This window comes from Hypanus sabinus, chromosome 28 (genome assembly GCF_030144855.1).
Source record: "Hypanus sabinus isolate sHypSab1 chromosome 28, sHypSab1.hap1, whole genome shotgun sequence".
NCBI lineage: Eukaryota > Metazoa > Chordata > Chondrichthyes > Myliobatiformes > Dasyatidae > Hypanus > Hypanus sabinus.
Genome location: NC_082733.1, coordinates 31,928,826 through 31,956,610, shown reverse-complemented (window position 1 = coordinate 31,956,610; position 27,785 = coordinate 31,928,826). Strand labels below are relative to the sequence as shown.

At 40.5% G+C, this 27,785-nt stretch overlaps 1 protein-coding gene across 6 annotated transcripts in view; it reads right to left on the bottom strand.

Moving 5' to 3' along the window:
* Positions 1-2,687: 2,687 nt before the first annotated feature.
* The window catches only part of kif7 (kinesin family member 7), a 49,056-nt gene continuing 23,958 nt past the window's right edge, over positions 2,688-27,785 (bottom strand). For 5 of the 6 annotated variants that reach the window (XM_059952858.1, XM_059952855.1, XM_059952859.1 and 2 more), the window contains 10 exons: positions 26,874-27,068; positions 25,707-25,909; positions 24,585-24,782; positions 21,319-21,444; positions 19,952-20,128; positions 16,899-17,114; positions 13,141-13,347; positions 11,516-11,714; positions 9,845-10,009; positions 2,688-6,600 (listed from right to left, as the gene is read on the bottom strand). In XM_059952858.1, the coding sequence (XP_059808841.1) occupies positions 6,209-6,600; positions 9,845-10,009; positions 11,516-11,714; positions 13,141-13,347; positions 16,899-17,114; positions 19,952-20,128; positions 21,319-21,444; positions 24,585-24,782; positions 25,707-25,909; positions 26,874-27,068 (2,078 nt within the window). In that variant the 3' untranslated portion in view covers positions 2,688-6,208. Of the gene's footprint in view, positions 6,601-9,844; positions 10,010-11,515; positions 11,819-13,140; positions 13,348-16,898; positions 17,115-19,951; positions 20,129-21,318; positions 21,445-24,584; positions 24,783-25,706; positions 25,910-26,873; positions 27,069-27,785 lie in introns of those variants that run through there. The other variant, XM_059952860.1, reaches the window with a different exon arrangement.

Sequence of the window (27,785 nt, the reverse complement as noted above, 5' to 3'; positions counted from 1 at the left end):
CCAGCATTTTGTGTGTGTTGCACAGGCATTTTAATTAGGATTAGTAAGTTGTAGGCATGCTATGCTGGAACTGGAAGTATGCTGACTTCCATGCTGGACTGCCCCCAGCACATATTCGAACGCTGCTGGTCATTGACACAAATTACTTTTTTGATCTACATGCAACAAATATAGGGAATCTTTATATGTCATATGCACACCCGTTTAAAAATAATTATTTGTGAAATGGGAATTAAAACAGATAAGACGTTGCGATTTTTTGAGGCTGAGAAGTGATCAGACATTCCTTCACAGGCAAAGACAGTATTCCTGATGCTACTGATGTTTTGAACAAAATTTTAACAGAACAAATTTTCTCTAGATTCTTTATAACTGGTTGAATCACTTTGCTGAGTTGGTTAAAATTCCAGCACAATTACGAACATTGGAATAAAAAGCAGCAGATACCAGGAAATGGAAATGAAACCGAAAATGCAGAAAGCAGTCACCCCTCCAGAGGCACCAGTGGGGGGAGGGGAAGAAGAGGGAGAGGGGGAGGGAAGGGTTGGGGGGAGAGGGGGAGAAATGTGTATGATCACACCAGTAAGGTGAACAAGCCTCTCTCCCCCCTTTGCAAAATGAGAAATCAGTTGAATAAATACATCTGTTTGACCCAAGAAGAGGTGGGTATGAATGGTTCTTCTTATCCAAAAGAGCAGTGTGTCCCCTCCCTCCTGAACTAACCCACGTCCTACAGATTGAGAGATAGTGCATACATTGTACCAGTAAGACAGCATTTCACCAGAGCCTGCACCCTCCCTTCCCATCTACCAAAATATATAAAATTAAGCAAGAGACACGTATCCCGGAGAAAACGCATGTGAAAATTTGCTATGGTACAACATCATATCGTGAGTATACAGTGCCTTGTAAAAGTATTCAGCTCCAACCCTTTCCCGCCCACATAAATAAGTATTACAACCAGTGATTTTGATCAATCTGAGATTTTTTATTTGTGAATCACATGCTCCTTTTTTCACAGTAGAAACAAAAAAATCCCCAGAAAATTATAAATTATGGAAAACTAAAAATACAAAGGCTGTAATGTCAGCCATTCTAAAGTATTCATCCACCACCTCCCCTCACCTCTTGAGAACTACTTAGTTGAACCACCTCTTGCAGCTGTTACAGCCAAGTCTTTTTGGACAAGTCTCAATTAGCTTTGGATAACATGATGGAGCAAGATTTGCTCATTCCTCTTTGCAAAATCCTTTAAGCTGTGCCAGGTCAGTTGGGGAGCAGTAGTAAATGGCAATCTTGAGGTGTTGCCAGAGATTTTTGATCAGATTCAGGTCAGTATTCTGACTAAGCCACTAAGGACATCAATTTTCTTCATTTGAAGCCACCCATGCTTGATCTGACAGTGTGCTTTGGGTTATTGTCGTGCTAAAAGATTAAATTCCTCTCCAGTTTAAGCTTTCTGGTGGAGGCTAGCAGGTTTTTATTCAGGATCTCTCTGTATTTAGCAGCATTCATCTTGACCAGATTTGCAGTCCCTGCTTCTGAGAAATATCCCCATAGCTTGATGCTATCTCCACCATCCTTTACGGTGCGGACGGTGTTACTTGGCTGATATGCAGCATTAGGTCTATGCCATATACTGCTTAGAGTTGAAGTCAAAAAAGTTCCACTTCAGTCTCATCCAACCACAAGACCTTCTTTCACATCTTTAGTGTCTTTGCAAGTGATGCTTTGCAAAGCTTTTACGACCAAGAAGATGCTTTTTTTTTTGGCTAGGTCTTCTTCCTTGCCACTCTTCCATAATACCCTTTTTGTGCAAGGCCTTAAAGATTGTAGAGCCATTAAGATCATTACCATTTGCGGCCACTGTCTTTTGCAGCTCTATCAGAGTAACTGTTGGTATCACAGTAGCCTCTCTTACGAGTGCAATTCGTCTTTAGCGATTAAGTTTAGAGGGGCAGCATGGCTGTGGTTTCATATTTTTTCCACAACGGACTGCATCGAGCTCCAAGGTGTGTTCAGTGCCTTTGAGATGGCCTTGTACCCTTCCCCAGATTTGTGCCCTTCTATAATCATTTCCCTGACTTGTCTTGAATGCTCTTTTGTCTTCATTTTGGTTTGGTCCATTGAAAATCTACCATACTGTTTGACCTTGCAGGGAGAGGGGTATTTATTCTTATGAATTCATTGAAAACAGGTGATTCTCAAATTTTCAACATCAGCAAATTGGATAAGTTCGTGAGGTAATATATAGAATTGCACCTGAGGAAAGTTGGCTTAATAATTACAAAGGGGATAATACTTTTTCAGCCTGACAATTTTGGTTTTTAATTTTTAGTAAACTGTTAAGAGGTTTAGGAATTTTTCTTTTGATTTGACATGATGTACAATATTTTGCAGATTAGCTAAAAAAATCCTACTTCAATGTATTTGAAATTTAGAAAATGAGACAGTAAAATGTGAAAATAGTTGTGGGGGCTGAATACTTTTTTAAGGCACTGTAAATTGGCATTAAATTTGTACACGAATATTCATTAATAATGCAGCTATTAAGAGTACAAATATGAGTAATGTTTTAAAGCAAACATATGTGCTGCTGTACGAGAATTTACACCGATCGTTTGCAAATCAACCACGGAGATCTCTTCATTGGAAGTAGTAACAACAGAACAAATCAACAATAAGGAAACAGTTTGTATTTATTTGCAAAACATATGTTGCTCAAGTAGAACTCTTGTACAGCAAGAATAAAGTACAAAACAGTACAAAAAGCAGAAGTTAATTAAGAAAAAATCTAAATACAGAATAGGAAATCCTCTCTTTTTTTTTTAGTTTTTCTCAGTTGTCTAGACACTTTGAGTAAGCCAGAAGTGCATACGATCAATTTTGAATTCCATTTGAGCAAACCAGCAACCACCTCAGCACTACAGTCAACCATTTCTCATTGGGTGCATACAAGTCTCAATTGTGAATGAACTCTAAGCAAAACAATGGACACAGCAGCGATCAGAAGACACAAAAATCAATTGAAGTGTCAGGTCCAGCAAAACACAATCAAATGCCCCCAGCTGCCAACAATCAATTCCAAATCTTCAACTCAAAGTGGCTCCTTTTTGCAAGGAATTAAACTACCACTGCAAATCTGATACACCAATCAGCACATGCTCATGCACCTTAAGAGTGGATAGCAGTGTTGTAGCTTTCTTTGAACAAGGAAAATGAAAGGCGAGGGCATCCTCAAGCCTGATGGGGTGGGTTCAGATGCTTGCTGAAAGAGTTGATGGGAGAGGATTGTGAAGAACGGAGGTCTCCAATGAAGTATGAGCAACAATTGTTGACCACGTCCTAAATCATGGACTGTCCACGCATGAGGCTGGTCTAAAGGTGCAGCCCGATATGCCAAGTTCATGCGCAGTGTCAGGGATGAGAAATGATAAGACAAAACATAGCAAATTCACACCTGTATGTTATGTAACTGACATTGACACTCATGTATAAAAGAGTAGTTTTACCAATATAAATAGTGTGCTGCAGTAAATGTACTCAGTGGAAATATACTTGCATTTTTATAAAACTGAAAGAAGATCTCTGACTGATGGGCAAGCCAAGCTGTCTAATGCTGTACGAGAGGAAACAATTGTTCAGATGGTGCTTGTGAACAATACCATGCGCTTGTGTGAAATAGATAGCTGTACTGTTATTATTCATCTCAAATATTCATACGGTCAGAATATTGACAATTGATAGTGTGTTGAAACGCCACTGCATCAGAATGAAAGTGACAGTGCCCTTTGATAAAAACAATGACAGGGTTAAGGAAATGAGGTATATGTACAGGTAAGTTGTCAAAATTGTACATGCAGGTTTTGCAAAGTACTGTATTCCTTTTCATACACTCCACGTGTTTCACCTTGTCTTCTGTACTGAGATTACAGAGGTTGATGGAGCTGGAGCTCAATGCAATACCACAAATTCACCTACGTTAATTAAAATGACTTGTATATGTCACAGACAAGGAGGCGAGGGAGGAATGTGGTAGGGCAAAGGGCAACAGTCCAGGTACCGTACCAGGGAGGTTCAAACCTAACCATGAATATAGCCATATTACACACCATTCTTCTGGCATACATCCAAATGATAGGGCCATAAAACACAATATGTCATCATGTGGGACAATGTATCTCTGAGAAATGTGCATTAGGATAGTCAGCATTTTCCCAGTGATTATAAGACCATGAGTCATAGGACCAGAATTAGGCCTTTCGACCCATCGAATCTGCTCCACTATTTGATCGCAATTGATCCATTTATCTAATGATTGCTTATATGTGCTAGTGATGCATTACATTATATATTTGAGTTATTCTCTTTTGCTGTAACTATTTATTGTTTTGATTGGCTGAGTGTGTTTTGCAGTGAGAAAGAGGGGTTTCTGCAATACACATTAGTGTTTTGAGAATGTGCCTGCTGTTTTGACCAGCGTAGTTAAGCGACTGAGGAAACCTGTATTAGCTCAGTAGTGTTCTCAGCTAAGTGGCATTCAATGGCTACTTGTTCTATCAAGCACCCTTGTGTTGGATGTGGCAGCAGCTCCAGTCTTTATCAACGAAAGATCACTTATTCACATTTGGTAAAAATTGAGGCTGCCTAGAAATGTCTAAACAGGTTATGAAATGCTTCTTTTTAAGTAGCAGGGACTGTCCTGGGAATTGCAGGCAGCCCTATTATTCCGCAAGAAATATTGCAAGTAATATTTATTTCTTCCTTTACTGAAAACATTATAGGGAGGCCTTTATTCAGTTACAATCTCTGGTGTCATCGATACTTACCCCTACCCATTCCATCTAACCCTACACCCTTCACTCCAATTTTGGAATCACTGAGACACAAAATAAAATCATGCCTACCTTAACAATGAACATCAGCCTTAATTCAAAAGTGTGCCGCTTATGCAATAGAAGTCTCAATTTCTAGTAACAGCTTTCCTGATGTCTCTTAATAAGATTCCCAGTTTTATTCATTGCCTTTCATTGAACAGAGTAAGAAACAATACTATTATTGTCAAAATCTTTGAATGTTTGCATCCAAGAAAAAGACAACCCCCAATTTAAAACACTAGCCAGTCCTTGTAACACTGAATTTCTCCCTTGTTTGAAAACCATTAAGAAATTGAGTTGTAAACTCTTAATCTGGAGAATACTGACAGGCCTATCAGGCTCAACAATGGTCCAATCAGCTACAAACTTCAGAATCAATGTCTAATGTAAGAACCTAATTGACTTAAAACAAAAAGTAACACAAACAAAACATCAGAGGAACTCAGCAGGTTAGCAGCATGGACAGAAAAGAATAAACAATTGACGCTTCAGGCTAAGACCCTTCATCAGGGCAAGGGTCTAGGCCTGAAACGTCAACTCTTTATTTCATTCCTTAGATGCCACTTGAGCTGCTGAGTTTCTCCAGCATATTCTGTGTGTTACTCAGGATTTTCAACATCTTGTGTTTTTAAACAAAAACGATAGCTTTACCAGAATTTTGTACCATATTTTGGCTTACGAAAATAAACAGTTTCTAAACTAGGATGAGGTACTTGAAATAATGAAAATGGTCTCTGAACCAGAATAGTGTTAGCTGAGATTTAAACAGCAGTGGCTAACTTTATAATTCCATTGGTTCACTATTAAATACAGACCACCAAACAAAAAAAAAGAAACAAAGAGCACCTTCATTGAGACCAGTCAGAATGCTTTTCAGCGGCACTGCAAGTCCTGATGAAGAGCTTTGGCCCAAAACATCAACTATTTCTTTCTATAGATAGTGCCTGACTGCTGAGTTCCTTCAGCAATTTTTGTGCATTACACTTAAGAAATGGTCTCTCATTGTGCAAGATCGAGCTAATGAATTTAGCTACCCAGTACTTCTATTCCTAATCTTTATTTTCTTTTACTTCTGTTGGACTTTCACCCTTTTATTGCTATAACCATGAATCTCATTGTTATACTGAGATTTTTTATTTAAATGTAAATTGAAATATATTTACCTTTTCTGTTACTGCCTAATTCACCAAAGTGTTAACCGTTACCTTTCATATTTGTTGCTTTGTAGAAAACTTATAAAATAATTTTCCCTCAAAGTGTTGTTTTCTTATCTGTACAATGAATATCTGCTTTTTAGCATCCTTATATAATAAGTAGTATTCAATGTTCTGCTATCCCACTGGATTCTTCCTAACATCGATAATCCCAGGGTTGAAGTAAGTAATGCTTGCATTGAGATTGGTGTTTCTGAATATTTTCTGAGGCTTCTGCCCAGGTGCAATATTCCAGTGCATGGCGCCCTCTGCAGGCTGCACCACCCTATTACACAGATGCTCCAGTTCTTCCAAACCAGTCTGATCATCTGTTGACAGTGATGATCTCCGCCACGTTGGTGGCAAAGGCACGTGAACCAAATCTCGGAGCTCCTCTTTCGATTTGGTGATCCGTTCAGGAGCAACTGTTGCCACAAACTCTGATGGAATACTGTTCCCACTTTCTTCACCTCTGGCTGCTGGGAGCACTCGGTCAACATGCAGCTGAGCTCTACTGACAGTTCCTAGGCCTAAAAAAAATCAAAGTCGAGTTTATTGTCATATATATAGTACAAACCCCATTTCCAGAAAAGTTGGGATATTTTCCAAAATACAATAAAAATAAAAATCTGATATGTTAATTCACGTGAACCTTTATTTAACTGACAAAAGTACAAATAAAAAATTTTCAATAGTTTTACTGACCAACCTAATTGTATTTTGTAAATATACACAAATTTAGAATTTGATGGCTGCAAAACACTCAACATAAGTTGGGACAGAGGCATGTTTACCATTGTGTTACATCACCTTTCCTTTTAATAACACTTTTTAATCGTTTTGGAACTGAGGATACTAATTGCAGTAGATTTGCAATTGGAAATTTTGTCCATTCTTGCTTAATATAAGACTTGAGCTGCTCAACAGTCCGTGGTCGCCGTTGTCTGATTCTACTCTTCATGATGCGCCATACATTTTCAATAGGAGATAGATCTGGACTGGCAGCAGGCCAGTCAAGCACACGCACTCTGTGTCTACAAAGCCACGCTGTTGTAGCCCATGCAGAATGTGATCTGGCATTGTCCTGCTGAAATAAGTATGGACATCCCGGGAAGAGACGTTGCCTTGATGGCAACATATGTCTCTCTAAGATCCTAATGTATACCTCCGAGTCAATGGTACCTTCACATACATGCAACTCACCCATGCCGTGGGCACTGATGCACTCCCATACCATCACTGATGCTGGCTTTTGCACCTTTCGCTGATAACAATCAAGATCAAAGTTTTCATCTTTGGCACGGAGAACTCGACGCATTTTTTCCGAAAACCAGCTGAAATGTGGACTCATCTGACCACAGCACACTGTTCCAGTCTTTCGGTCCATCTGAGATGAGCTTGGGCCCAGAGAACTCACCAGAGTTTCTGCATAGAGTTGATGTACGGCTTCCTCCTTGCGTAATACAGTTTCAAGTTGCATTTCTGGATGCAGTGATGGACTGTGTTAAGTGACAATGGTTTTCCGAAGTACTTCCGAGCCCAGGTGGCTATAATTGTCACAGTAGCATGATGGTTTCATAGCAGTGCCGTCTGAGGGCTTGAAGATTACGCGCATTCAACAGTGGTTTCCGACCTTGCCCTTTACGCACTGAGATGTCTCTGAGTTCTCTGAATCTTTTCACAATATTATGTATTGTAGATGTTGAAACACCTAAATTCTCTGCAATCTTGCATTGGGAAATGTTCCTTTTGAACTGACTAACAATTCTCTCACGAATTTTGGCACAAAGGGGTGAGCCACGACCCATCCTTGCTTGCAAAGACTGAGCCTTTGATGGACACTACTTTTATACCCAGTCACGATACCTCACCTGCTACCAATTAGCCTGCTTAATGTGCATTCTTCCAAACTGGTGTTACTTGAATATTCTGTGCTCTTTTCAATCTTATTTTAACTCTGTCCCAACTTTTGTTGAGTGTGTTACAGCCATCAAATTCTAAATTTGTGTATATTTAAAAAATACAATTAAATTGGTCAGTAAAACTATTGAAAATCTTTTCTTTGTACTTTTGTCAGTTAAATAAAGGTTCACATGAATTAACATATCACAGATTTTTGTTTTTATTGCATTTTGGAAAATATCCCAACTTTTCTGGAAATGGGGTTTGTACATGTAAGCACAGCTGTAATGAAAAACTTGTAGAAGCAACATTGGCACATAGCATCAAATAATCATAAAAAACAGAAAACGCTTTTCCCAGCTTAGCAATATTCAAATCAGCGACATTAACAGTGATAAAGAGTGAGAAGGAGCCAGTGAAAGGCACGGGTTTTATTTCTGTGCATACACCTTTCTTTCCTCTGACTGAATGCTGAACTTAGGATTTTTCAGATTTGTAGAAATGCACTGGGAAGGCCTAGTAAAGACCTGTACACCAGTAAAATCCCAACCCAAGGCAAGCTTGACCGCTTTCCCTTCCTGGGCATTATTCAACTTACACTGGGTGCCACTTGATGTAATATTTCTCTGGCAACATTCTATTAAAGGACTGCATAACTATTTTAATTTGTTGTAAAGTACTGGAAAGTTCTGTAAGATAATGAAAGATGGGGCATATGTACATTGTACTTCACATTTGACATCAAATATGTATAAATAATCATTGGGATGATCTAGACAAAAAGGAGCACAGGTAACCTTATCAGATACTGAATTTATGGGAAGACGGCAGCAAAAGGCAGTCAGCTTGCATTGCTTTACTTTCCCCTAGTATTAAATCAAAACTGGGTTTACTTTCACAGTATTACATCAAATTTGTACTTTGTGAGTGCAGAACAGTGTAAACAAAGTTACTATTAACTACAAAGTAAATGAATAAGGCAAAAAAAGAAGAAATAACAAAGTCCTGTTCATGGACTGTTCAGAAATCTCATGATGGAGGGGAAGAAATGTTTCTGAATTGTTGAGTGTGAGCCTTCATGCTCCTGTATCTTCTCCTTAATGGTAGGATAATGTGGTTAAGCATAGCTTAAATAACATCACAAATTTGCAGGTGACACCATCATTGTTGGTAGAGTCTCACATAGAGACAAGGAGGCATACAGGAGTGAGATAGATAGACAAGTTAAATGGTATTACAACAACCTTACTTTCAATGTCAGTAGGGCTAAAGAGATGAATGTGGACTTCAGGAACGGGAGGTCCACAAGACACATAACAGTCCTCATTAAGGGGTCAGCTGCGGAAAGGGTGTAAGTTCCTGGATTTCAGCAACTGATGCAATCATAAAGAAAGCATGTCAGCAGCTCTATTTTGTTATGAGCTTGAGGAAATTTGGTACGTCACCAAAGACTCTTGCAAATTTCTAGAGATCTACAGCGGAGAGCATTCTGACTTGGTATGGAAGCTCCAAAGTAGAGATTGCAAGAAGCTGAAGAGGGCAGGAGACCCAGCCAGCTCCATCATAGGCAAAACCCTTCCGAACACTGATGACATCTTCAAGAGACAGTGCCTCAAGGAGACATCCGTCACAAAGGAGCCAGCTGTTATTACCAATCATTTTTAAAGAATGGTCATAAATATCAAGGCTCTACAAATCAGGAGTAATTAAATAAATAAAACTGATGAACATATGGACTGTTATAGCAAATTGTGAGACTGGTTTCCACACATTCTCTGGAATGAACAAACTTATTCAAGTGACTGAGCAACAAATACAGGATCAGCAGTTAAATGGGAATTTCGGCATCTGCTAGCATGTTGCATTCCTTACGTTTGCTCTGCTCTGCCGGAATATTCAAAAGATAAGTGGATAGGTCTTTCAGTTTCAGGGTCAACTCATGATTTGCTTGTTTGTACCAAGCAAGCTCTTTTTCCATCATTTGGATCCAACCCTCATACTGCTTCTGACTCCCAGCGATTCCTTCATCCACTTGTCCTGTGAGTAAGTGGTAAAAAGAGAAAGATAATTATACCAGTACCACAAAACTTCCACTGGGTGCCAAGGATTTAACATTTCTGCTCTATTTTTACCCTTCTTTCCAAAAGCTTCTGGCAAAGACTGGAGCACTGCACTAGAGGCACTGATCGATTTCCCATTCTAGCTGCTGTTCTTGTGTAACAATACACTGCAAATGTCAATATAGTATAGAACACAGAACTGTACAGTACAGGATCCAGCCACTCAGCCCACTACGAGTTTGGGCCTGAGGGGGGTATAGATCAGCCACGATTCAGTCAAGGCAGACTGAATGGCCCAAATGGACCAATTCTGCTCCTATATTTTAATGGTCTTATTCTTTGTTTTACATCCAGGTCATTCAAGATAGATAACTGCATGCGATCACTGCCTGAAAGAAATCATTTAAGTGCATGCAGGTTGGGAATGGAATCAGAGGTCTTTGCATTTGATGGTTTTTTTGCCCAGTTTGTAAGTCATATACAGATACAGCGGGGAAACCAGTCCTTTACACCCTTCCTTTGCTGAGTCTGTGCTTATTATCAAGCATATATTTTTACAGTAATTTTATCCTAACCCATTTTCTTCTCTATACGTTCCCCCCCCCCAACTAAATTCTACCAATTATCTAAACACCAGAGCAAATTAAGTTGCTCATTATCCAAGCAAACTGCACTTTCTCAGAAAGTGAAATACATGGAGGAGATCCACATAGTCACAGTGAGAACGGGCAATCTCCACGTAGTCAAGCACCTGAAGTTGGGATTGACCCTGGCTCACTGGAGCTTGGATGCAGCAGTGCCATTTTGCAGAAAACTGGATGAAACATACTGCAACAACTTAATAAAAGTCTTAATACATTTAACTCTAGGATAGTTGTTAAAGTTTAAAAAATAAACGATAAATGGAAAATATTACATTATATTGCAGAGGCCAAGTCATTGGTATACTTAACGTGGAGGTTAATAGGTTCTTAATTAGTAAGGGCATCAGTTTAGAAGAATAAGAGGGGATCTCATTAACACCTATTGAATATTGAAAGACCAAGATAGAGTGGACATGGAGAGGATGTTTCCTATAGTGGGGGAGTCTAGGACCAGAGGGCACAGCTTCAAAATCAAACTACATCCCTTGAGAACACAGATGAGGAGATACTTCTTTAGCCAGAGGGTAGTGAATCTGTGGAATTCACTGCCACAGATGACTGCGGAGACCAAGTATTTGTGTATATTTAAAGTGGAGGTTGATTGGTTCCTGATTAGAAAGGGCATCAAAGGTTACAGGGAGAAGGCAGGAGAATGGGGTTGAGAGGGACAATGAATCAGCCATGATGGAATAGGGAGCAGATTCAATGGGCCAAATGGCCTAACTTTGCTCCTATGTCTTCTGGTTTCATGTATCAATGAGTATGCCAAGACATTATCAGAGCTCTTAGGTACAATATGCATCACTGGAATACATTCCGCAGATGCGATCAGTTACTACCTTGGCAGTGCTGCAGCAGGACTTGTAGGTTCCGTTCATGTTCCTTCTGCTGCAGGGTGAGGCGCCGATCGGTCTCCAGCTGCTGTCGCTCCACTGCTGCCTCCAGCCAGTATACGAGTTTCTGCTGCTCCTCTGCGCGCATCTCCAATTCCATGAAGGCCAGCTGCATCTTCCGCTCCTCTTCTCGGAGCGTTACCACCTGCGGTCACACAGCGACACTGCTCCAGAACACGTCGCAAAGAGCAGGCGGTCTGGAAGCCGCTCTATCTACCTGACCAATATAGTGTGAGGTGTGCAGTGCAGCTAGAGAGGGCAAGAACAGAGCTGCTAATATCCATTCTAGATGAAACAGCAAGGGCAAATGGAAATGGTACAGATGGCTAAAAAGGTTGGCACAGATGTGGTGGTCTGAAGGGTCTATCTATTTCTCTGTTGTACAGCTTAATTCGAGGTTCAAGATTGTTTATTGTCATTCTTCAGTACGAGTGTAAAGGAGAACAAAATGATTGTTACTCTGGATCCGATGCAGCATAAAAAAAGGCATAAAACACAATAAACACAAATATAAAAGCAACCTATAAAAGATAACTGAGTGTGGTCGTATGTACAGTACTGTGCAAAAGTCATAGGCATGTATATATATATAGCTAGGGTGCCTAGACTTTGGCACAGTACTGTAGTAATTTTTGTGTATTGCACTGTACTGCTATCGCAAAAAAACACAAATTTGTGAGTGATGGTAAGACTAATTTTGATATGGGTCTCTGGTGTGGACTGAGAGTGGGAAAAGGGCAGGGAGAAGGGAATCAGAGTTGGGAAAAGGAGGAGGGAGAGGGAAGCACTAGAGAGACATTCTGTAATGATCAATAAACCAATTGCTTGGAATCAAATTAACTTGCTTTGGTGCCTCAGGGCTGCACGTGTCTGTACCCTTGCCAACCTCGACCACCTCACCCCCTTCACCAGCACTCTTCCTCTGCCACCTGTCCCACACCCCTTCCCTGGCAATTCACCCTCACCATTCCCAACATCCTTTGCTCCTGTCAGATTTACAAACTCACTCTCCACTCTACGTACACAAATACAGCACTGTGCAGAAGTCTAGGCACCATATGTATCTAGTGTGCCTAAGACTTTTGCACAGTACTGTACATAAAATTAGTGTAGAAAGTGACTTTGATAGGAAATAATAAGAGTGCCGAAGTGACTCTTGGCAAGAGGAAATCCTTGAGGTAGCAGTAGGACATATGAAAACACAGCAGGACAGTGACTGTGTTGGTGTGTAAGTATGAGATGTGGAGTATAAGTGTAAAGTGAGAGCGATTGGAGGGAAGGAAGGGTGCTGGGGGGTTGTGAAGAGGAGTGGCTGTTGTGGATGTTGTCGTGATGTGGGGGGGGGGGGTTAATGGGTGGAGATGTTGATCAGCCTGAAGGATGGGAGAAGTAACTTTTTGAGGTGAATTCTAATGACTCTAAAGCTGGGTCAGACAATGATTACAGTGGCACAAACAGTACAAACTTTATTGGTTCCTCGCTCACATGTACTGATTACATATATCCGTGTTTAGAAAAGAGGCAAATCCCTTCCTGGTCATAAATAAAGAACACTAAAAGTTAGCTCCTACCTTGTCGAAGTACTTGCAGAGCAGCGCTCTGGTTTCAGAAGCTGAGAGGTAGCTCAGTTTTGCCATCAGGTTCATTTCACACTGGGACAGCATGCTGGCAGAGGCACGTAGCACCCTCTGCCGACGCGTGATTGTCTCATTCTTGTACTCAATGGCAGCGTCAAGTGCTTCAATAGCTTCGTCCAGCTGGAAAAGGATCCTTTCTTCCTAGAGAACAAGAATTGAAAACACTGAAGTGTATGTCTCATTTTTGCAAGATGATGGTAACGTGAAAGAAAAATGCAACACTCAGCAGATCAGACAGTACGTGTGGTGAAAGAGACAGAATTATTACTTTTCAATGGAATACCGAATGGTGCAAATCTCCCTTTGTATATGATACCTTGCAGCTTAATCTCCTGTGAAAAAAAACGATGAACTCTCAGCTAGAATTTTACATTCAATTTATGAACATCACACTTTAGTAAGAATACAAAATATTTCCTACTTTCTAATCTGGATGAGCGAATTCAGTTACGTAAAAATGAAAGCTAGTTGTTTGTTTTGACCTGAAAACCTTTATCATCATAAGAGGTTTCTCCCTCCCCCCCACCCCCCAAATCATCCAGGTCATGCTTTCTTCTCATTACCACCATCAGGCAGAACGTACAGGAGCCTCAGATCCTGCACCACCAGGTTCAGGAGCAGGTGTTATCCTACAACCATCAGGCTCCTGGACCAGGGTGGATAACTTCACTCACCTCAAAGCTGAACTGACTCCACAATCTACAGACTTAATTTCAAGGACTCAATAATTCATCTTCTCAGTATTATTTATTTACTTTTTCTTAAATTATTTGCAAGATATGTCCTTTTTTTGCCTTATGGATGTTTTTCAGTCTTTGTTATGTATAGTTTTAAAATTCTATTGTATTTCTTTATTTTCCAGTAAATGCCTGCAATAAAATGAATCTCAAGGTAGCATATGGTGACATATACAGTACATACTTTGATATTTACTTTGAGCCTTTATCAAGAATTTGATTTCAACATCATAAAAAGAGAAACTTCTTTCGAGCAGCAATCTAAACTGACTGACAAGTAATAAAGATGAAATGAGAAAATTATTTATATATAGGTGATAAGGAATGTCTAACGCCTGTCAGCACTTCCTCAGCCCAAGCCCTTTATCTCTTTATGCTGTCTTTCTTCACTATAATCTTTGTTGAGTTGAAGTATCTTGACCTGAAATATTGTCTTTTAATTTCCCTCTGTAGATGTTGCCTGATCCTCAGCTCCTCCAGCAGCTGTTTCAGCCAGTTTCCAGCATGTTCCATCTTTCGTGTTTTCACTGCTTACTCTTTATGAAAATGAAGAGTAGATTTATATAGAAGGCTGCAATTCCTTAAAAGCTCTTCTGTTTTGCCCTGAGGGAAACCTGTGGAATTTTAAACAACTTGCGCATTCAAATTCTCAGAAATTTAAAAGTGTACATTAGCTCCTCCAAATGGCTCAAGTGGCAAATGCAGCAAATTAACTGACTGAACTCACCCCGTGGACAGATTCCACACCTTGATTTCAGTTCTATTGTGGTCAGAATGGCCAATCTTAAGTGTAAAGATAAGTGCATGTAAATGGCAAGTTTTATTTTCTTTAATTATGATGCTATTATTTTGCTATTTATCAGTTAAATTAGTTTTTAATTTTATTTTTAAAAATTATTTAAATTCTTTTGAACCGTTCGTTAAACGTCAAACATTGGAGACATTCAAAAATTACTCAAAGGCCTTTGACATCAGGATCCAAGGCCTGAGGCCTGGTGGGCATCTGGATCCATGGAGTCACAAATGTGTGACAATGGGAATAGCAGTTCAGCAGATGGAGCATGATCCAGCCCATTATGAGTGAGCAATTAAGTGAGGTACCAGATAGGAAGAGCCTGGTGTGGAATCCTAAAATCTTCACAAGAGGCAAAAAGCAGGATCAAAACCTGTTACCTGTAACATGAGGCCAGAGACAAGTTAAATGGTATCTGAATCCACAAGCACCACTGTAAAACACCTCTGCTCCATCCACCAAAAGCAGAACATCCCGGTGGTCAAACATTTTAGTTCTGATTACATTCCGACATGTTGGTCCAACATGTGCTACAATGAGACCACCCTCAGAGTGGAGGAGCAACACCTTATATTCCGTCTGAGCAGCCTCCAACCTGAACGTACGAATATCGATTTCTTCTTCTCGGAAAAAAATTCCCTCCTCCTCCCCACTCTGGCCCCTTACCTCCTCTCACCTCCCTCAGGATACCCTTCTCCTTCCCTTCCTCAAATGGTCCGCTCACCTCTCCTAAAGGATTCCTTCCTCTCCAGCCCTTCACCTTTCCTAACCACCTGGATTCACCTATCACCTTCTACCTATCCTCCTTCCCAAACCTTTTTATTTTGGAGTCATCTTTCCTCTCTAGTCTTGAAGAAAGGCCTTGGCCTGAAACATTAACTTTTTATTCCCTTCCATAAATGCTGTCTGACCTGCTGAGTTCCTCCAGTATTTTGTGTGTGTCATTCTGTAAAGTGAGATCCAATTTGATCTTTGACGAGAGCCATCGTTCTGTATGTGAACTCTCTCCAGATGAAGTTACCAGAGTCAGCCATTAGTCCCTCAAAGACTAAATTCTTCAATCACAGGAGAACCCTCTATTAAAATTTAAAACCATAATCCATATGGTGGCTTACCAACAGATCTCTCACTGTGTAGGTCACAGTGCAGCAGCTTTATAACATTCAAAATGTTATCAACTAAGGCTGGCATGGATTGTATTATAGTGAACATGTCATATCATGCTCACAATATTAAAAAACACATATTATAAACAGTATGACTGAATAAGCAACCGAATAAGAAGAATCTGTGTCAGATTCAGTACCTGAAAACATAATCCAAGGTGCTGTTACTCAACTTCACAATGATTATGCAGTGAGTACACGAGAGAATGTACTTCAGTAAACTCATAAACAGCAGGTGCTGCGTGCACTCAACTGAAATAAGAGGCTCCAAGTACAGAATATTTGATTAACACAGTGTAGCCATCTATTAGTAGTTAGAGTCATAGAGCACTACTGCTCAGAAACAGGCCATTCAACCATCTAGGCCATGCTGGCCTGCTCCATCTAGTCCATCCACCTGCATCATAGCCCTCCATATCCACCCTCATCTATGCACCCATCCAAACTTCTCTTAAATGTTATAACTGAATCTGCATCTAACACTTCCACTGTTCCACACTCACACTATCCTCTCAGTGAAGAAGCTCACCCTCAGATTCCACTTCAATTTTTTTTTCACCTTTCATACTAAACTTATGACCTCTAGTTCTACTCTCACCCAACCAGAGGGGAAAAGGCCTGCATGCACTTACCCTATTCTATGCCCCTCGTAATTCTGAATACCTCTATAAGATCTCCCCTCAGTCTCCTGTGAGTAAAGTCCTAACCTATTCAACCGTTGCCTGTAACTCAGGTCCTTATGATTAGTACTGCACATAATATTCTAAATTTGCCCACAACCTCTTATACAACTTTAACATAAGATCCCAAATCCTGTACTCAACACCTGACTTATGAAGCCTAATGTGCCAAAAGCTCTCTTTATAATACAATCTACCTGTGACGCCACTTTCAAGGAATTATGTATTTCCAGTTCCTATTGTTCTACCGCACAGTACCCTATCATTCACTGTGTAAGTCACAGTAATTCAGTCATAAGGTACAGTATAGATGCACCTCTGCAGATAGTAGATTCCCCATCCGCAACTTCTCATCCAGTTCCGTCCGCTGTTTCATCATTTGATCCTTCTCATGCCGCAGGTTGGAAATCTCCTTGCGGATTTCCTGTTGGTCGTTGGCACTGCCATTACGCAACTGCCCATTCTTCTCAGACAGCTCCTTTTCCAGAGATTCAATACGGCTTGACACTCTCACTATGTCATTGGTCAGAGCCTAAAGAGAGGAAGAGACAAATTGGCCAAGATAGTGGGAATTTAAAATGAGATAAAACAAGATCACAATATCCTGGTTTTACTTAAATGTCAAGAGTAGCACCAACTCGTACTACAGGCATCTCTATTGAATAAGCTTAACATAAGTTGGTTGGAAGATATAGCCTTCTATATCAGCCAGTGATCTCACTCTTTTAATTCAGATTATTTATTTCCATTAGGCCCAGAGGATCAATGCTCACGATATTTATTACCCAGGCTATTGGGAAGATAGATGCTTATTATTTAGCTCCTTGAGCTTACTTTAATGCCAATCTCCTGTTGCCTCAGAGGCAAAAAGATGTTCCTTAAGTTTTAGGATGCATCCCTCCTTACAAATAGTCTCTCATCCATCTACCAGTTCTCCATCATCAGGAGAATTTCAATCATATCATCTTCAGTCTAAATTCAATTCTCTATTATGTAATTGTTCTTCAAAATATCACCCTGGAGATGGAGTTTTATTCAAGAAAGTCAATACAAACTCCTCTAAGGACAACACTGTATTTTTATGTGGTGTCTAAAACTAAACATATTATTTCAACGTAGTCTAACTAGATTCTCAAATAACTACACTATAACATATAACTCCTTGATTATTTGTTTTTACAGAAATAAATTTCATCAGGTTTTATCATGAGAGTTTTTAAAATCTGCAGATGACATTTCAGAACATCTAAGGTACAGAAGAGCTGTCTGATCTTGACCCAGCATTCAGTAAGGTGACTGATAAACCACCTTTCCAGCCAATCCTTAAATCCCTTTATTCATTTTCCAAGATTATTCTGCCCTACTGGTTCGATAACAGAAGTAGGATGGTAGGAGGTATTCAGCAAAATGACTTCTTGTCCATGTCTTAAACAAAAGAGATTCTGCCAATGCTGGAAATCTTGAGGAATACAATCCTGAAGTAACTCAGCAAGTCAGGCTACATCTATGGAGGGGAATAAACAGTCGCCATTGCAGGCTGAAACCCTTCATCGGGATTGGAAGGGGAGGGGCAGAAGCCAGAATAAGAAGGAGGGGGAGGGGGAGGAGTACAGGCTGGTTGGTGATAGGTAAGACCAAATAAGGCAGAAGGTGTGTGGACGGGTAAGAGGAGAATGAAGTGGGTGGGAGATGATAGATGGAAGAGGTTAGGGGCTGAAGCAGCAGAAATTTGATTGGAGTGGACAGTGGACCATGGAAGAGAGGAACGAGGCAACTAGAGAGGGTAACCAGAATTGCAGACAAAGAGAAAGTGGGGGGGGGGGGGGGGGAGAGAGTAGGGAAGTAATTGTTGTAAGTTAGAGAAATCAATATTCATGTCATCAGATTGGAGACTACCCAGATAGAATACGAGGTGTTGCTCCTCCAAACTAGTTTGACCGCAACGTGGCAGTAGAGGAAGCGATAGAAAGACATGTCAGAACAGGAATGGGAAAATCGAATTGAAATGGTAGCCATGGGGAGATTATCCATCTCTGATCTGATGTTATCAAACTTCATTGGTTCTGCCGTCATTGTTGAGAATTGATAAAGCAATCAGTGCTTCTTGCAGCTTATCTCTATGCTGCCGCTGTTGATCGATCTGTCCTGTTGGTGGGATGAAATGGCGGCAGAGCTTGTGAGGAGGATGGTTAGCACATTGTCTGGAAAGTATGATTTTGTCAGTATGACTATGTTAAACTGCTTGACCAGCCTGTAGGTCATCTCTCCCAATTTTGATACCAATCTCCAATGCAAGGAGCACATTGCAAGGTCAATTGGACTGGAATATTTTCACTGTGTCTTAATTTGATGCTATTATAGCGTTAGGTGGTTCATCCAGTTTTAGTCCTTCCCTGTTTGACCAAGGTGTTGCTGGCAGAACTGGCTAGCTTGTCTATCTCAGAGGAAATTGGAGAGTCATATGCATAGGACAGATCTAGTCACTGTTAAGAATTGTGAAGGATATGAGTGAAACAGACGTGATTTTGTGACAACCAGTTGTTTTCATGCTCATCAATACTAAGATTATTTTGTTAATTTACAAAGATTAAAGATGAGCTTTATTTGTCACATTTACATTGAAACATATGAAATGTGTCGTTTTGCATCAACAACCAACACAGTCTGAGGACATGCAGGTGTCAGCCCATAAGTGTGCCACACTTCTGGAGCTGACATAGCATGCCCACAACTTAATAACCCTACCCTGTACATTTTGGAACGGGGGAGGAAATCGGAGCAGCTGGAAGAAAGCTACCCAATCACAGGGAGAATATCTAAACTCCCTATAGACAGCGACGGGAATCGAACACTGATTGGTGATCGCTGGTGCTGTAAAGCGATTGCGCTGTTATGCTACTGTGCCACTTATGTTCTGCATTTAAAATTCTAGATCATTAGCTGAATTTAAATTCTACAGTTACCAAGTTGAGACTTCCAATCTGATTGTCATCTCGACTACTAATCCAGGCCTTTAGACTACAACAGTAGAAACAGAAAGGCTGGAAACACTCATGTAAAACTGATGAAAAGTCCCAGAGTGAAACATTAACTGCTTTGCTTGCCACAGATGTTATCTGACCTGCTGAGTGTTTTCATAGTTTGCTGATTTCTAGCATCAGCAGAGGTTTGTAGACTATTGGTTTGGAAACAACTACTCCATCACAGCTGTACATATTACTGATGATACTAATAATTTCGAAGGATGGGAATAACACATGGGAAAAACAAATATCTTGCTACCCCCTAAGCTTACAACAAGAACGTAACCTTATTCTTTCATCCATTGGAATCTTGGCCTTCTGTCTACGAAAGCCAGGCAAGCCTCACCTGACTGGATCGCAACCTCTTGCTCTCTAGACCACTCTTCTCCTGGAGCAAGGCTTCTTTCTTTTCTACAATGGTCTCTCGTTTGTTCAGCTCCTCCTCCAGGTCCTCAAGAGCCTTGCGCTGTTCTAGAACTTTCTCAATTTCCAGGTCCAACCACTTTTTCTGCTCTTCAATTTTCTACAAAGTAATTGATAATCATGACAGAATGACTGTAGAAGCAAGCCTTTCTCTTATACAAGTTGTCAGAAAACCTTTGGACATTTTGCCATCCTGCCATGGTAGCAAACTAACACGAGTCTGATAGAAAGAGCTTCTGTGGTAGGATTGTTTATCACCAACATAGTTCCATTCACCCTGTTCCAAATGAATGTAACAGGAATCAAGGCAGGAATACAGAAAACCCTCATCCTGGAGTCTCCTGGGCTATGGATTGATTTTTGCTGAGTAAATATGCAAAATTTATCAACCTTGCCTACAATGGTAACATGACAGAAGAATGGGGTTGAGGGGGAAAATAAATTAGCCACGATCGAATTGTGCAGCAGTTTTGATGGGCCAAATGGCCTAATTCTATCTATGTCATATGGTCTAAAGCCCACATGGTGTTCCAGGCCATGATCTCCATCTCTCTGGGCAATGTATTTGCACAAAGGGATAGAAAAAACATGCCAGTGATGTTTTTCCCAACAGTATAGTACAGCCCCAAACTTCAATGTCTATCAAAAGCTATGATAGTTACACGCACACTTCGTCAAATGCTTTAAGATTTGCATTACAACTCACAACAGATATTGCTAAGTTTTACCAGTTTTTTAAATAAACGGGCTTTCTTTCAATTGGGTCTGTAATAATTTGCTGGGGCAAATGCTGAGAATTTATAACAACTCCTTATTAAAAGTACAACTGCAAATACTTTAATGATCCATACTTCAGTACAGATTCTCATTTCTAGGACTGGACGACCATGTAGGCCTCCGTTAGTCTCAACAGACTACGGATTTGTGCGTTGGGATGTTTCCAGGGCATAAGCCTAGATAAGGTTTTTCTTTAAATGGAAAACTGGCAGTTGCCCAAGCTGCAAGTCTCCCCTTTCCATGCCACCGATGTTGTCCAAGGAAAGGGCCTTAGGACCCATACATTGGCACCGGTGTTGTTGCAGAGCAATGCGTGGTTAAGTGCCTTGCTCAAGGACACACACGCAGCCTCAGCCAAGGCTCGAACTAGCGACCTACAGATCACTAGACAAACATCACTTGGCCACTAGGGACAACCATAGAAGGAAAATGAAAAGGAAAGCAAATACCAAACCAGAAGAAAAATTACCTTTGTTCAAATCCAAACGTGTTCTTGCTTTGCTACCGCCTTACCTGCTGCTCTTCAAGGCTGATGACAGAGCCATTGCTGCCACTCCTCCTCTTCCTCTGGAAGGCTGCAATCTCTTCAGTTTTAATCTTAAGAATCTTTTGCTGCTGTTCATGTTTTATTTCAAGTTCCTGGACATACAGATGGAGGAACGATTAGTGCTTCATTATTCTCTAAGCATGTAATCACGGATACCTTCTCTTCAACTCATTAAACTTAAAATCTCTATTTTTATCTTTGTACTCCCACACAGTTCCACCCTACCTCTATCTGCAGCTTTCTTCTGTACTGCACCCCCACTTTCTGGCTTTAAATATCAGTTGTCATTGCTGGTGTTGGATCTTACAGATTCTTTGATTACACACATTCACGTTCTCAGTATTATTTATTCTTTCATTTGCACAATTTGTCTTTTGTACATTGGTTTCTGTCAGACTTTGTTCATATATAGCTTTTTATAAGTTTTATTGTATTTCTTCATTTTCCTGTAAACACCTGCAAGAAAATATATCTCAAGGTAGCACTGGGTAACACATATGTACTTTGATAATAAATTTAGATCATAAGATAAAGGAGCAGAAGTCAGCCATTTGGTCCATCGAGTCTACTCCGCCATTCCATCATGAGCTGATCCATTCTCCCATTTAGTCCCACTCCCCCGCCTTCTCACCATAACCTTTGATGCCCTGACTACTCAGATACCTATCAATCTCTGCCTTAAATACATCCAATGACTTGGCCTCCACTGCTGCCCGTGGCAACAAATTCCAGATTCACCACCCTCTTGGCTAAAAAAAATTTCTTCACATCTCTTTTTGCTTTATTTCTGACCTTGACATTGCAACTTCGCATGCCAAATCACCCGGGTCTGACTGCATCTTGACAGACAGACCTCAGTATGTGCGGTTGGGAGACTGTAGGTCTGACACGGTGGTCAGCAGCACAGGAACGCCGCAGGAGACCGTGCTCTCTCCGGTCCTGTTCACCCTGTACACATCAGACTTCCAATATAACTCAGAGTCCTGCCATGTGCAGAAGTTCGCTGATGGCACGGCCATAGTGGGGTGTGTCAGGAATGGTCAGGAGGAAGTGTATAGGAAACTGATACAGGACTTTGTGATATGGTGCAACTCAAACTACCTGCGTCTCAATATCACCAAGACCAAGGAGATGGTGGTGGACTTTAGGAGACCTAGGCCTCATATGGAGCCAGTGATCATTAATGGAGAATGTGTGGAGCAGGTTAAGACCTACAAGTATCTGGGAGTGCAGTTAGACGAGAAGCTAGACTGGACTGCCAACACAGATGCCCTGTGCAGGAAAGCACAGAGTCGACTGTATTTCCTCAGAAGGCTGGCATCATTCAATGTTTGTAGTGAGATGCTGAAGATGTTCTATCAGTCAGTTGTGGAGATCGCCCTCTTCTTTGTGGTGGCGTGCTGGGGAGGCAGCATTAAGAAGAGGGACGCCTCACGTCTTAACAAGCTGGTAAGGAAGTCGGGCTCTGGCGTGGGCACAGAACTGGAGTGTATGACAACGGTGGCAGAGCGGAGGGCGCCGAGTAGGCTACGGTCAATCATGGAAAACCCTGAACATCCTCTGCACAGCACCATCCAGAGACAGAGAAGCAGCTTCAGCGGCAGGTTGCTGTCAATGCAATGCTCCTCAGACAGGATGAAGAGATCATTACTCCCCAACGCCATTCGGCTCTACAATTCAACCACCAGGGGCAAGCCATGTTAAAGTGCTGGGGTTAGGACTGAGCTTAAGTTACCACTCAATGCACTTTAGTAAACTATTTAAGAACTTTTTAAAAGCTATTTATTAATGCTTTTTGGGAGGGTGATTTTAGATGCATATCATATTTATACTGAGTTAAATACTGTATGTAATTAGTTTTGTTACAATAAGTGTATGGGACACTGGAAAAATGTTGAATTTCCCCTTGGGGATGAATAAAGTATCTATCCATCTATCTATCTATCTCCTCAACTAAGATAAGCCTAATTCAGGAACTGCTAGTATGGTGGGACTTCAGTTCATTTTCTGGCTGTGATATTCCACCCCTCCCCACCACTGATATACAACAATTCTTAACCAGTCAAAGAGAGTAAGATTCTATTTTGTACCCAACTTGCTTAGATTGCTTATAAAGAGTCAGGTCCTCTGGAAAATCCTGACTGAGTTATTAGCTACAAAGGGGAGATTGGACAAATTGTTTTTCTCTGGAGCGTCAGAGGCTGAAGGGCAACTTGATAGGTATATAAAATGATCAGAGACATAAATAGGATGATCACCAGGCTCTTTCCTAAGGTGGAAATATCAAATACCAAAAAGCATAGCTGGAGGTGAGAGGAGGAAAGATTCCCCATACTGAGTGGCAGATGTCCAGAATGTACTGCTGGAGGAGAGTGTGGAGCCATATGAACAGGTAGTGATGGTGGGATATAGACCACATGCAAGTAGATGGGATTAATTTGGATTTGTTGAATGGCCAAACACACATCATGGGCTGAAGGGTCTGTTCTGTGCTGTACTGTTTTAGGATGCTGAGGTCAAATTGGAAGGAGGGCCCTGAATGATTAGGGGTCTGGAAATTCACATTAAGCAGATCCCTATCCGACTCCTTATTTATGTTTGCAGTAACCACTGAGGTGAAAGTGCCATAGAGTATCCCTATACAGTTCCCTAGTGGGAGAGATCTTTATGCAAAGTTCACAATAAATTTATTTTTAATCTATGCATATGTCACCAAATATTACCGAGATTCATTTTCTTGCAGCATTCACAGTAGAAAAAATACAATTGAATCACTGAAAAATTTATATACAAAGAGTAGCAAATAACTAATGTGCAAAAGAAGACGAGCTATGGAAATAAATAAATAATACTTAGAACACGTGTTGTGGAGTCCTTGAAAGTGATTCCATAGGTTGTGGAATCAATTCAGTGTTGAGGTGAGTGAAGTTATCCGGACTGATTCAGAAGCCTGATGGTTGAAGGGTATTGTTCCTGAACTATGCAGGTTAATAACATATAGGTTATGCAGACTCTACTGGCAGGGAAACAGCTCCATACCTGGGACACAGCAATGTAAGCTTTCAAACCCACAGATGGAGCAGCTTTTCAGCCATACCAGATACTGGGTAAAGAGTTCCTAATTCATTTGAACTACTTCTTTTAATCGCTGTCACCTTCTGGTAACCCGTCAGTTGCATCTTTTAGGTTGGAAGGAGACAGCAAAGGCAGCCAAACGTGCACCATGCAGTACCTTTACTCTATGTTTTCCTTTGTGCATCTCTGTTTCAAATCGCCTTTTCTGATCCATTTCCACTTTCAGTTTTTTCTGCAGTAGCGCCTGCTGCTGCTTCATCAGCTGCACATTCCTCTCCATCTCGTGGATCCGCCGCTCGCTCTGTGATGACAATGATACAAGTCGTTCCGTATCTCGCTTCTTCTGACTTAGGGCCTGGCAACAAGATTGGCAGCAGCTGACAGCCTTGTATTTGAAATAACATCATTCAGAGCATATCCCTTGCAGTAAGACGTGGAACTTAACGAAAGGCAGGAAAGCTATATAAAAATATTGTGCAAAAATCCTAAATGTTGAACAGAAAGATTCCTTCTCCCTCCATTCTACATCCACAGGAACGAACACGAACACTCACACACACACACACACACACACACACACTCACACTCACACACACTCACTCCAATCCCAAGATAGGCCAACTCTGGCCTCCAGTTTCCAGTGGATGTGTGGATTTGCAATCATTGGGCTTTCGACTTCCCCAGTGGACTTGCAGATTCAGGACTCCGGCCATCGGGCCTTAAGTTCTGGACTTCTGATTGATTCATTGGCTACTTGTTACGTGTGAATGAGTAATTAGAACATGGAGCAGTACAGCACAGGAAGACCATCTTTGGCTCACTAATGTCTGTAATGATCAACATGCCAAATTAAACTAATTCTCTTCTACCCCCACTGAACCTGTGTGGCCTGCATACAGTAATCCAATCCTTTTTCCTAGAATTCCATTTATTACCCACTGATGACATGAGATGACCGGAGGAATTCCTTGAACTTCCTATCTGAAATCCATGCTCCCCAGGCACTAACTATAAGATTTAGAGCTAACCTAGTCCCGTAAACAGAATCAGCACACTGATGTTCTAAAATAAATTCTTGATAACTATACTAAAATAAATACTAGATTATCAAAATTAAGTGCTGAGATCTTGCACGTTTCTAATTTTAATTATGGGGCCTGGGACACAGCATTATTTTTTTCATTTCAATCCAGAAGGATTGACAATTGCTCTTGGTCACGAAACCTGCAGCCAACCCATTCAAAGCCAGTCATGTCAGCAAACACATCAGCTCATGCACCTGCACTTTGCTTTGAGCTGCAGCGACTTTTTTATGGTACTCCTGGAGTTTGGTCCTTTCCACTGGGTCCCTGGGTTCTTTCTCCTCAAGGTCCTGCAGCTGTTTCTGAGCCTCCCTCAGCTCCACTCTCTCTTGCTCAACCTCTTGTTCCAGCTCTCTGATCTTCTGAGAGTACTGCTTGTTCATCGCCTGGGCGTCTTGTCCTGGCCATCCAAGCAAAAAACTGGGTTTAACTCATAGGATTACTTATTTAGAAATACAGTGTAGAACAGGCTCTTCTGGCCCAATGTACTGCACGGCCTAGCAACCCACCTATTTAACACTAGCCTAATCAAAGAACATTTACAATGGCTTTCGTAATTTTAAAGGTTAATTGTACAAGGGTGATTAATCTACAAACTGGTCGGTCTGTGGGAGAAAACCAGAGCAGCCAGGAGAAACCTATGCGGTTCAAGGGGAAATGTATGAGATTGTTCACTATTTATAAAGCCTGACACAATCTTAAAATGCTGATCCTACAGAGAGTTTGCTACAATTATAAGAGGAACTGAAACTCTACCTAACTTCCATGCTTTTTACATTTAGTGAAGTCATTAAAACTGCAAGTGTAATTCCACCAATAAAACTAATGAGGTTTAAGTGTAATAGCATCTAACATCCAAAAATAAAAATTACCTATGTTTTGATGCACGTGACAAATAAAGCTAATCTTTATACTTTTAAAACGATGACAGAAACAGTGGGGCAACTGTGCTAAAATGTGCAGCCATAGAGATATATTTTCAATAACCTTTTTACATGATAGAAGTAGACATGGTGATAAGGCAACAACAGGTTTATAATGCTTTGTTAAAAGAAAAAAAATCAAACAAGATTATAAAGAAAATAACACAAAAATGTGATAAAAACAATAAAATTAAATCATAGCCCAGATTGGAAACTAATGATTTATTACATATACAAATACAACGTTATTTATTATAGCCTATCATCTTTATTATATGCCTTCAAGAATATTGCTGTTTTTCTTCTTCTACTGCTATTTCAATTTTAAGGATCATCGACTGAATTACGAAGCTGATGAATTACTTTGAGTGTATTTTATTGACAATGTGGAAAGGTCAAATGCAAAAACAGATAAATCTATTTGAAATTGAGCCCTTGTACCTGTTTTGACGAGTTCTTTGATCAATTCTTCTTTCATACGAATGTTGATGGCTAGTTCCCTCATCTTGTGCTGTGCTTGAACAAGTCTCCGCTCAGAATTCTTCAGGCTGGGCTGGTTCATAGGTACACCCTCCCTGAAATCATTTGAAATGGAAAAATAGTGGATCCCATCATGGTCTCTCTTCCAGCGTGGAGCTATTGAACAAAAAAAGATACAGAATAGCTTTATTTGTCACCTGTGCATCAAAATATATAGCAAATTTACTTTTTTTTTGTATTTACGCAGTTTGTTTTTGCTGATTTTTATCTTTGTCAGCTTTTGTTTGTGTACTTTTTCATCGATTCTATCATATTTTTTGTTCTACTGTGAATGCCTGCAAAAAATGAATCTCAGGGTAGTACACGGTGATATATACGTACTTAGATAATAAATTTGTTTTGAACTCTGAAAATGCATAATTTGCATTAAATCAAATCAGTGAGGATTGTGCTTGACAGCTTACAAGTATCACCACACTTCTGGCGGCAAAACTGCATGCCCAAGACTGACTAACTCCAAATGTACATTTTCCGAATGGGGAAAGAAGCTGGAGTACCCTGAGGAAACACACACACTCAAAAACTCTACAAGCAGTGCCTGGAATTAAACCCTTAAACAAGTAATGTGATCAGGTTTAAGATCATCAGATTCGAGCTTTGGAAAATACCAAGGAAGTTTATTAACAATACACTTTTAAGGGTTATCATGCTGTAGGTTTTTCATAAAAAAACACAAGCTGATAAATTCTTCACCTCATATCAGGTGACACCCTGTGCAGGATCCCCTCTATTCTCATGCCATCTGCTGTGAAGTTCAACTGAGCTCACTGCTAAACAAATTGAATAAGGGCTGCATATTTTTACTGAAGGAAA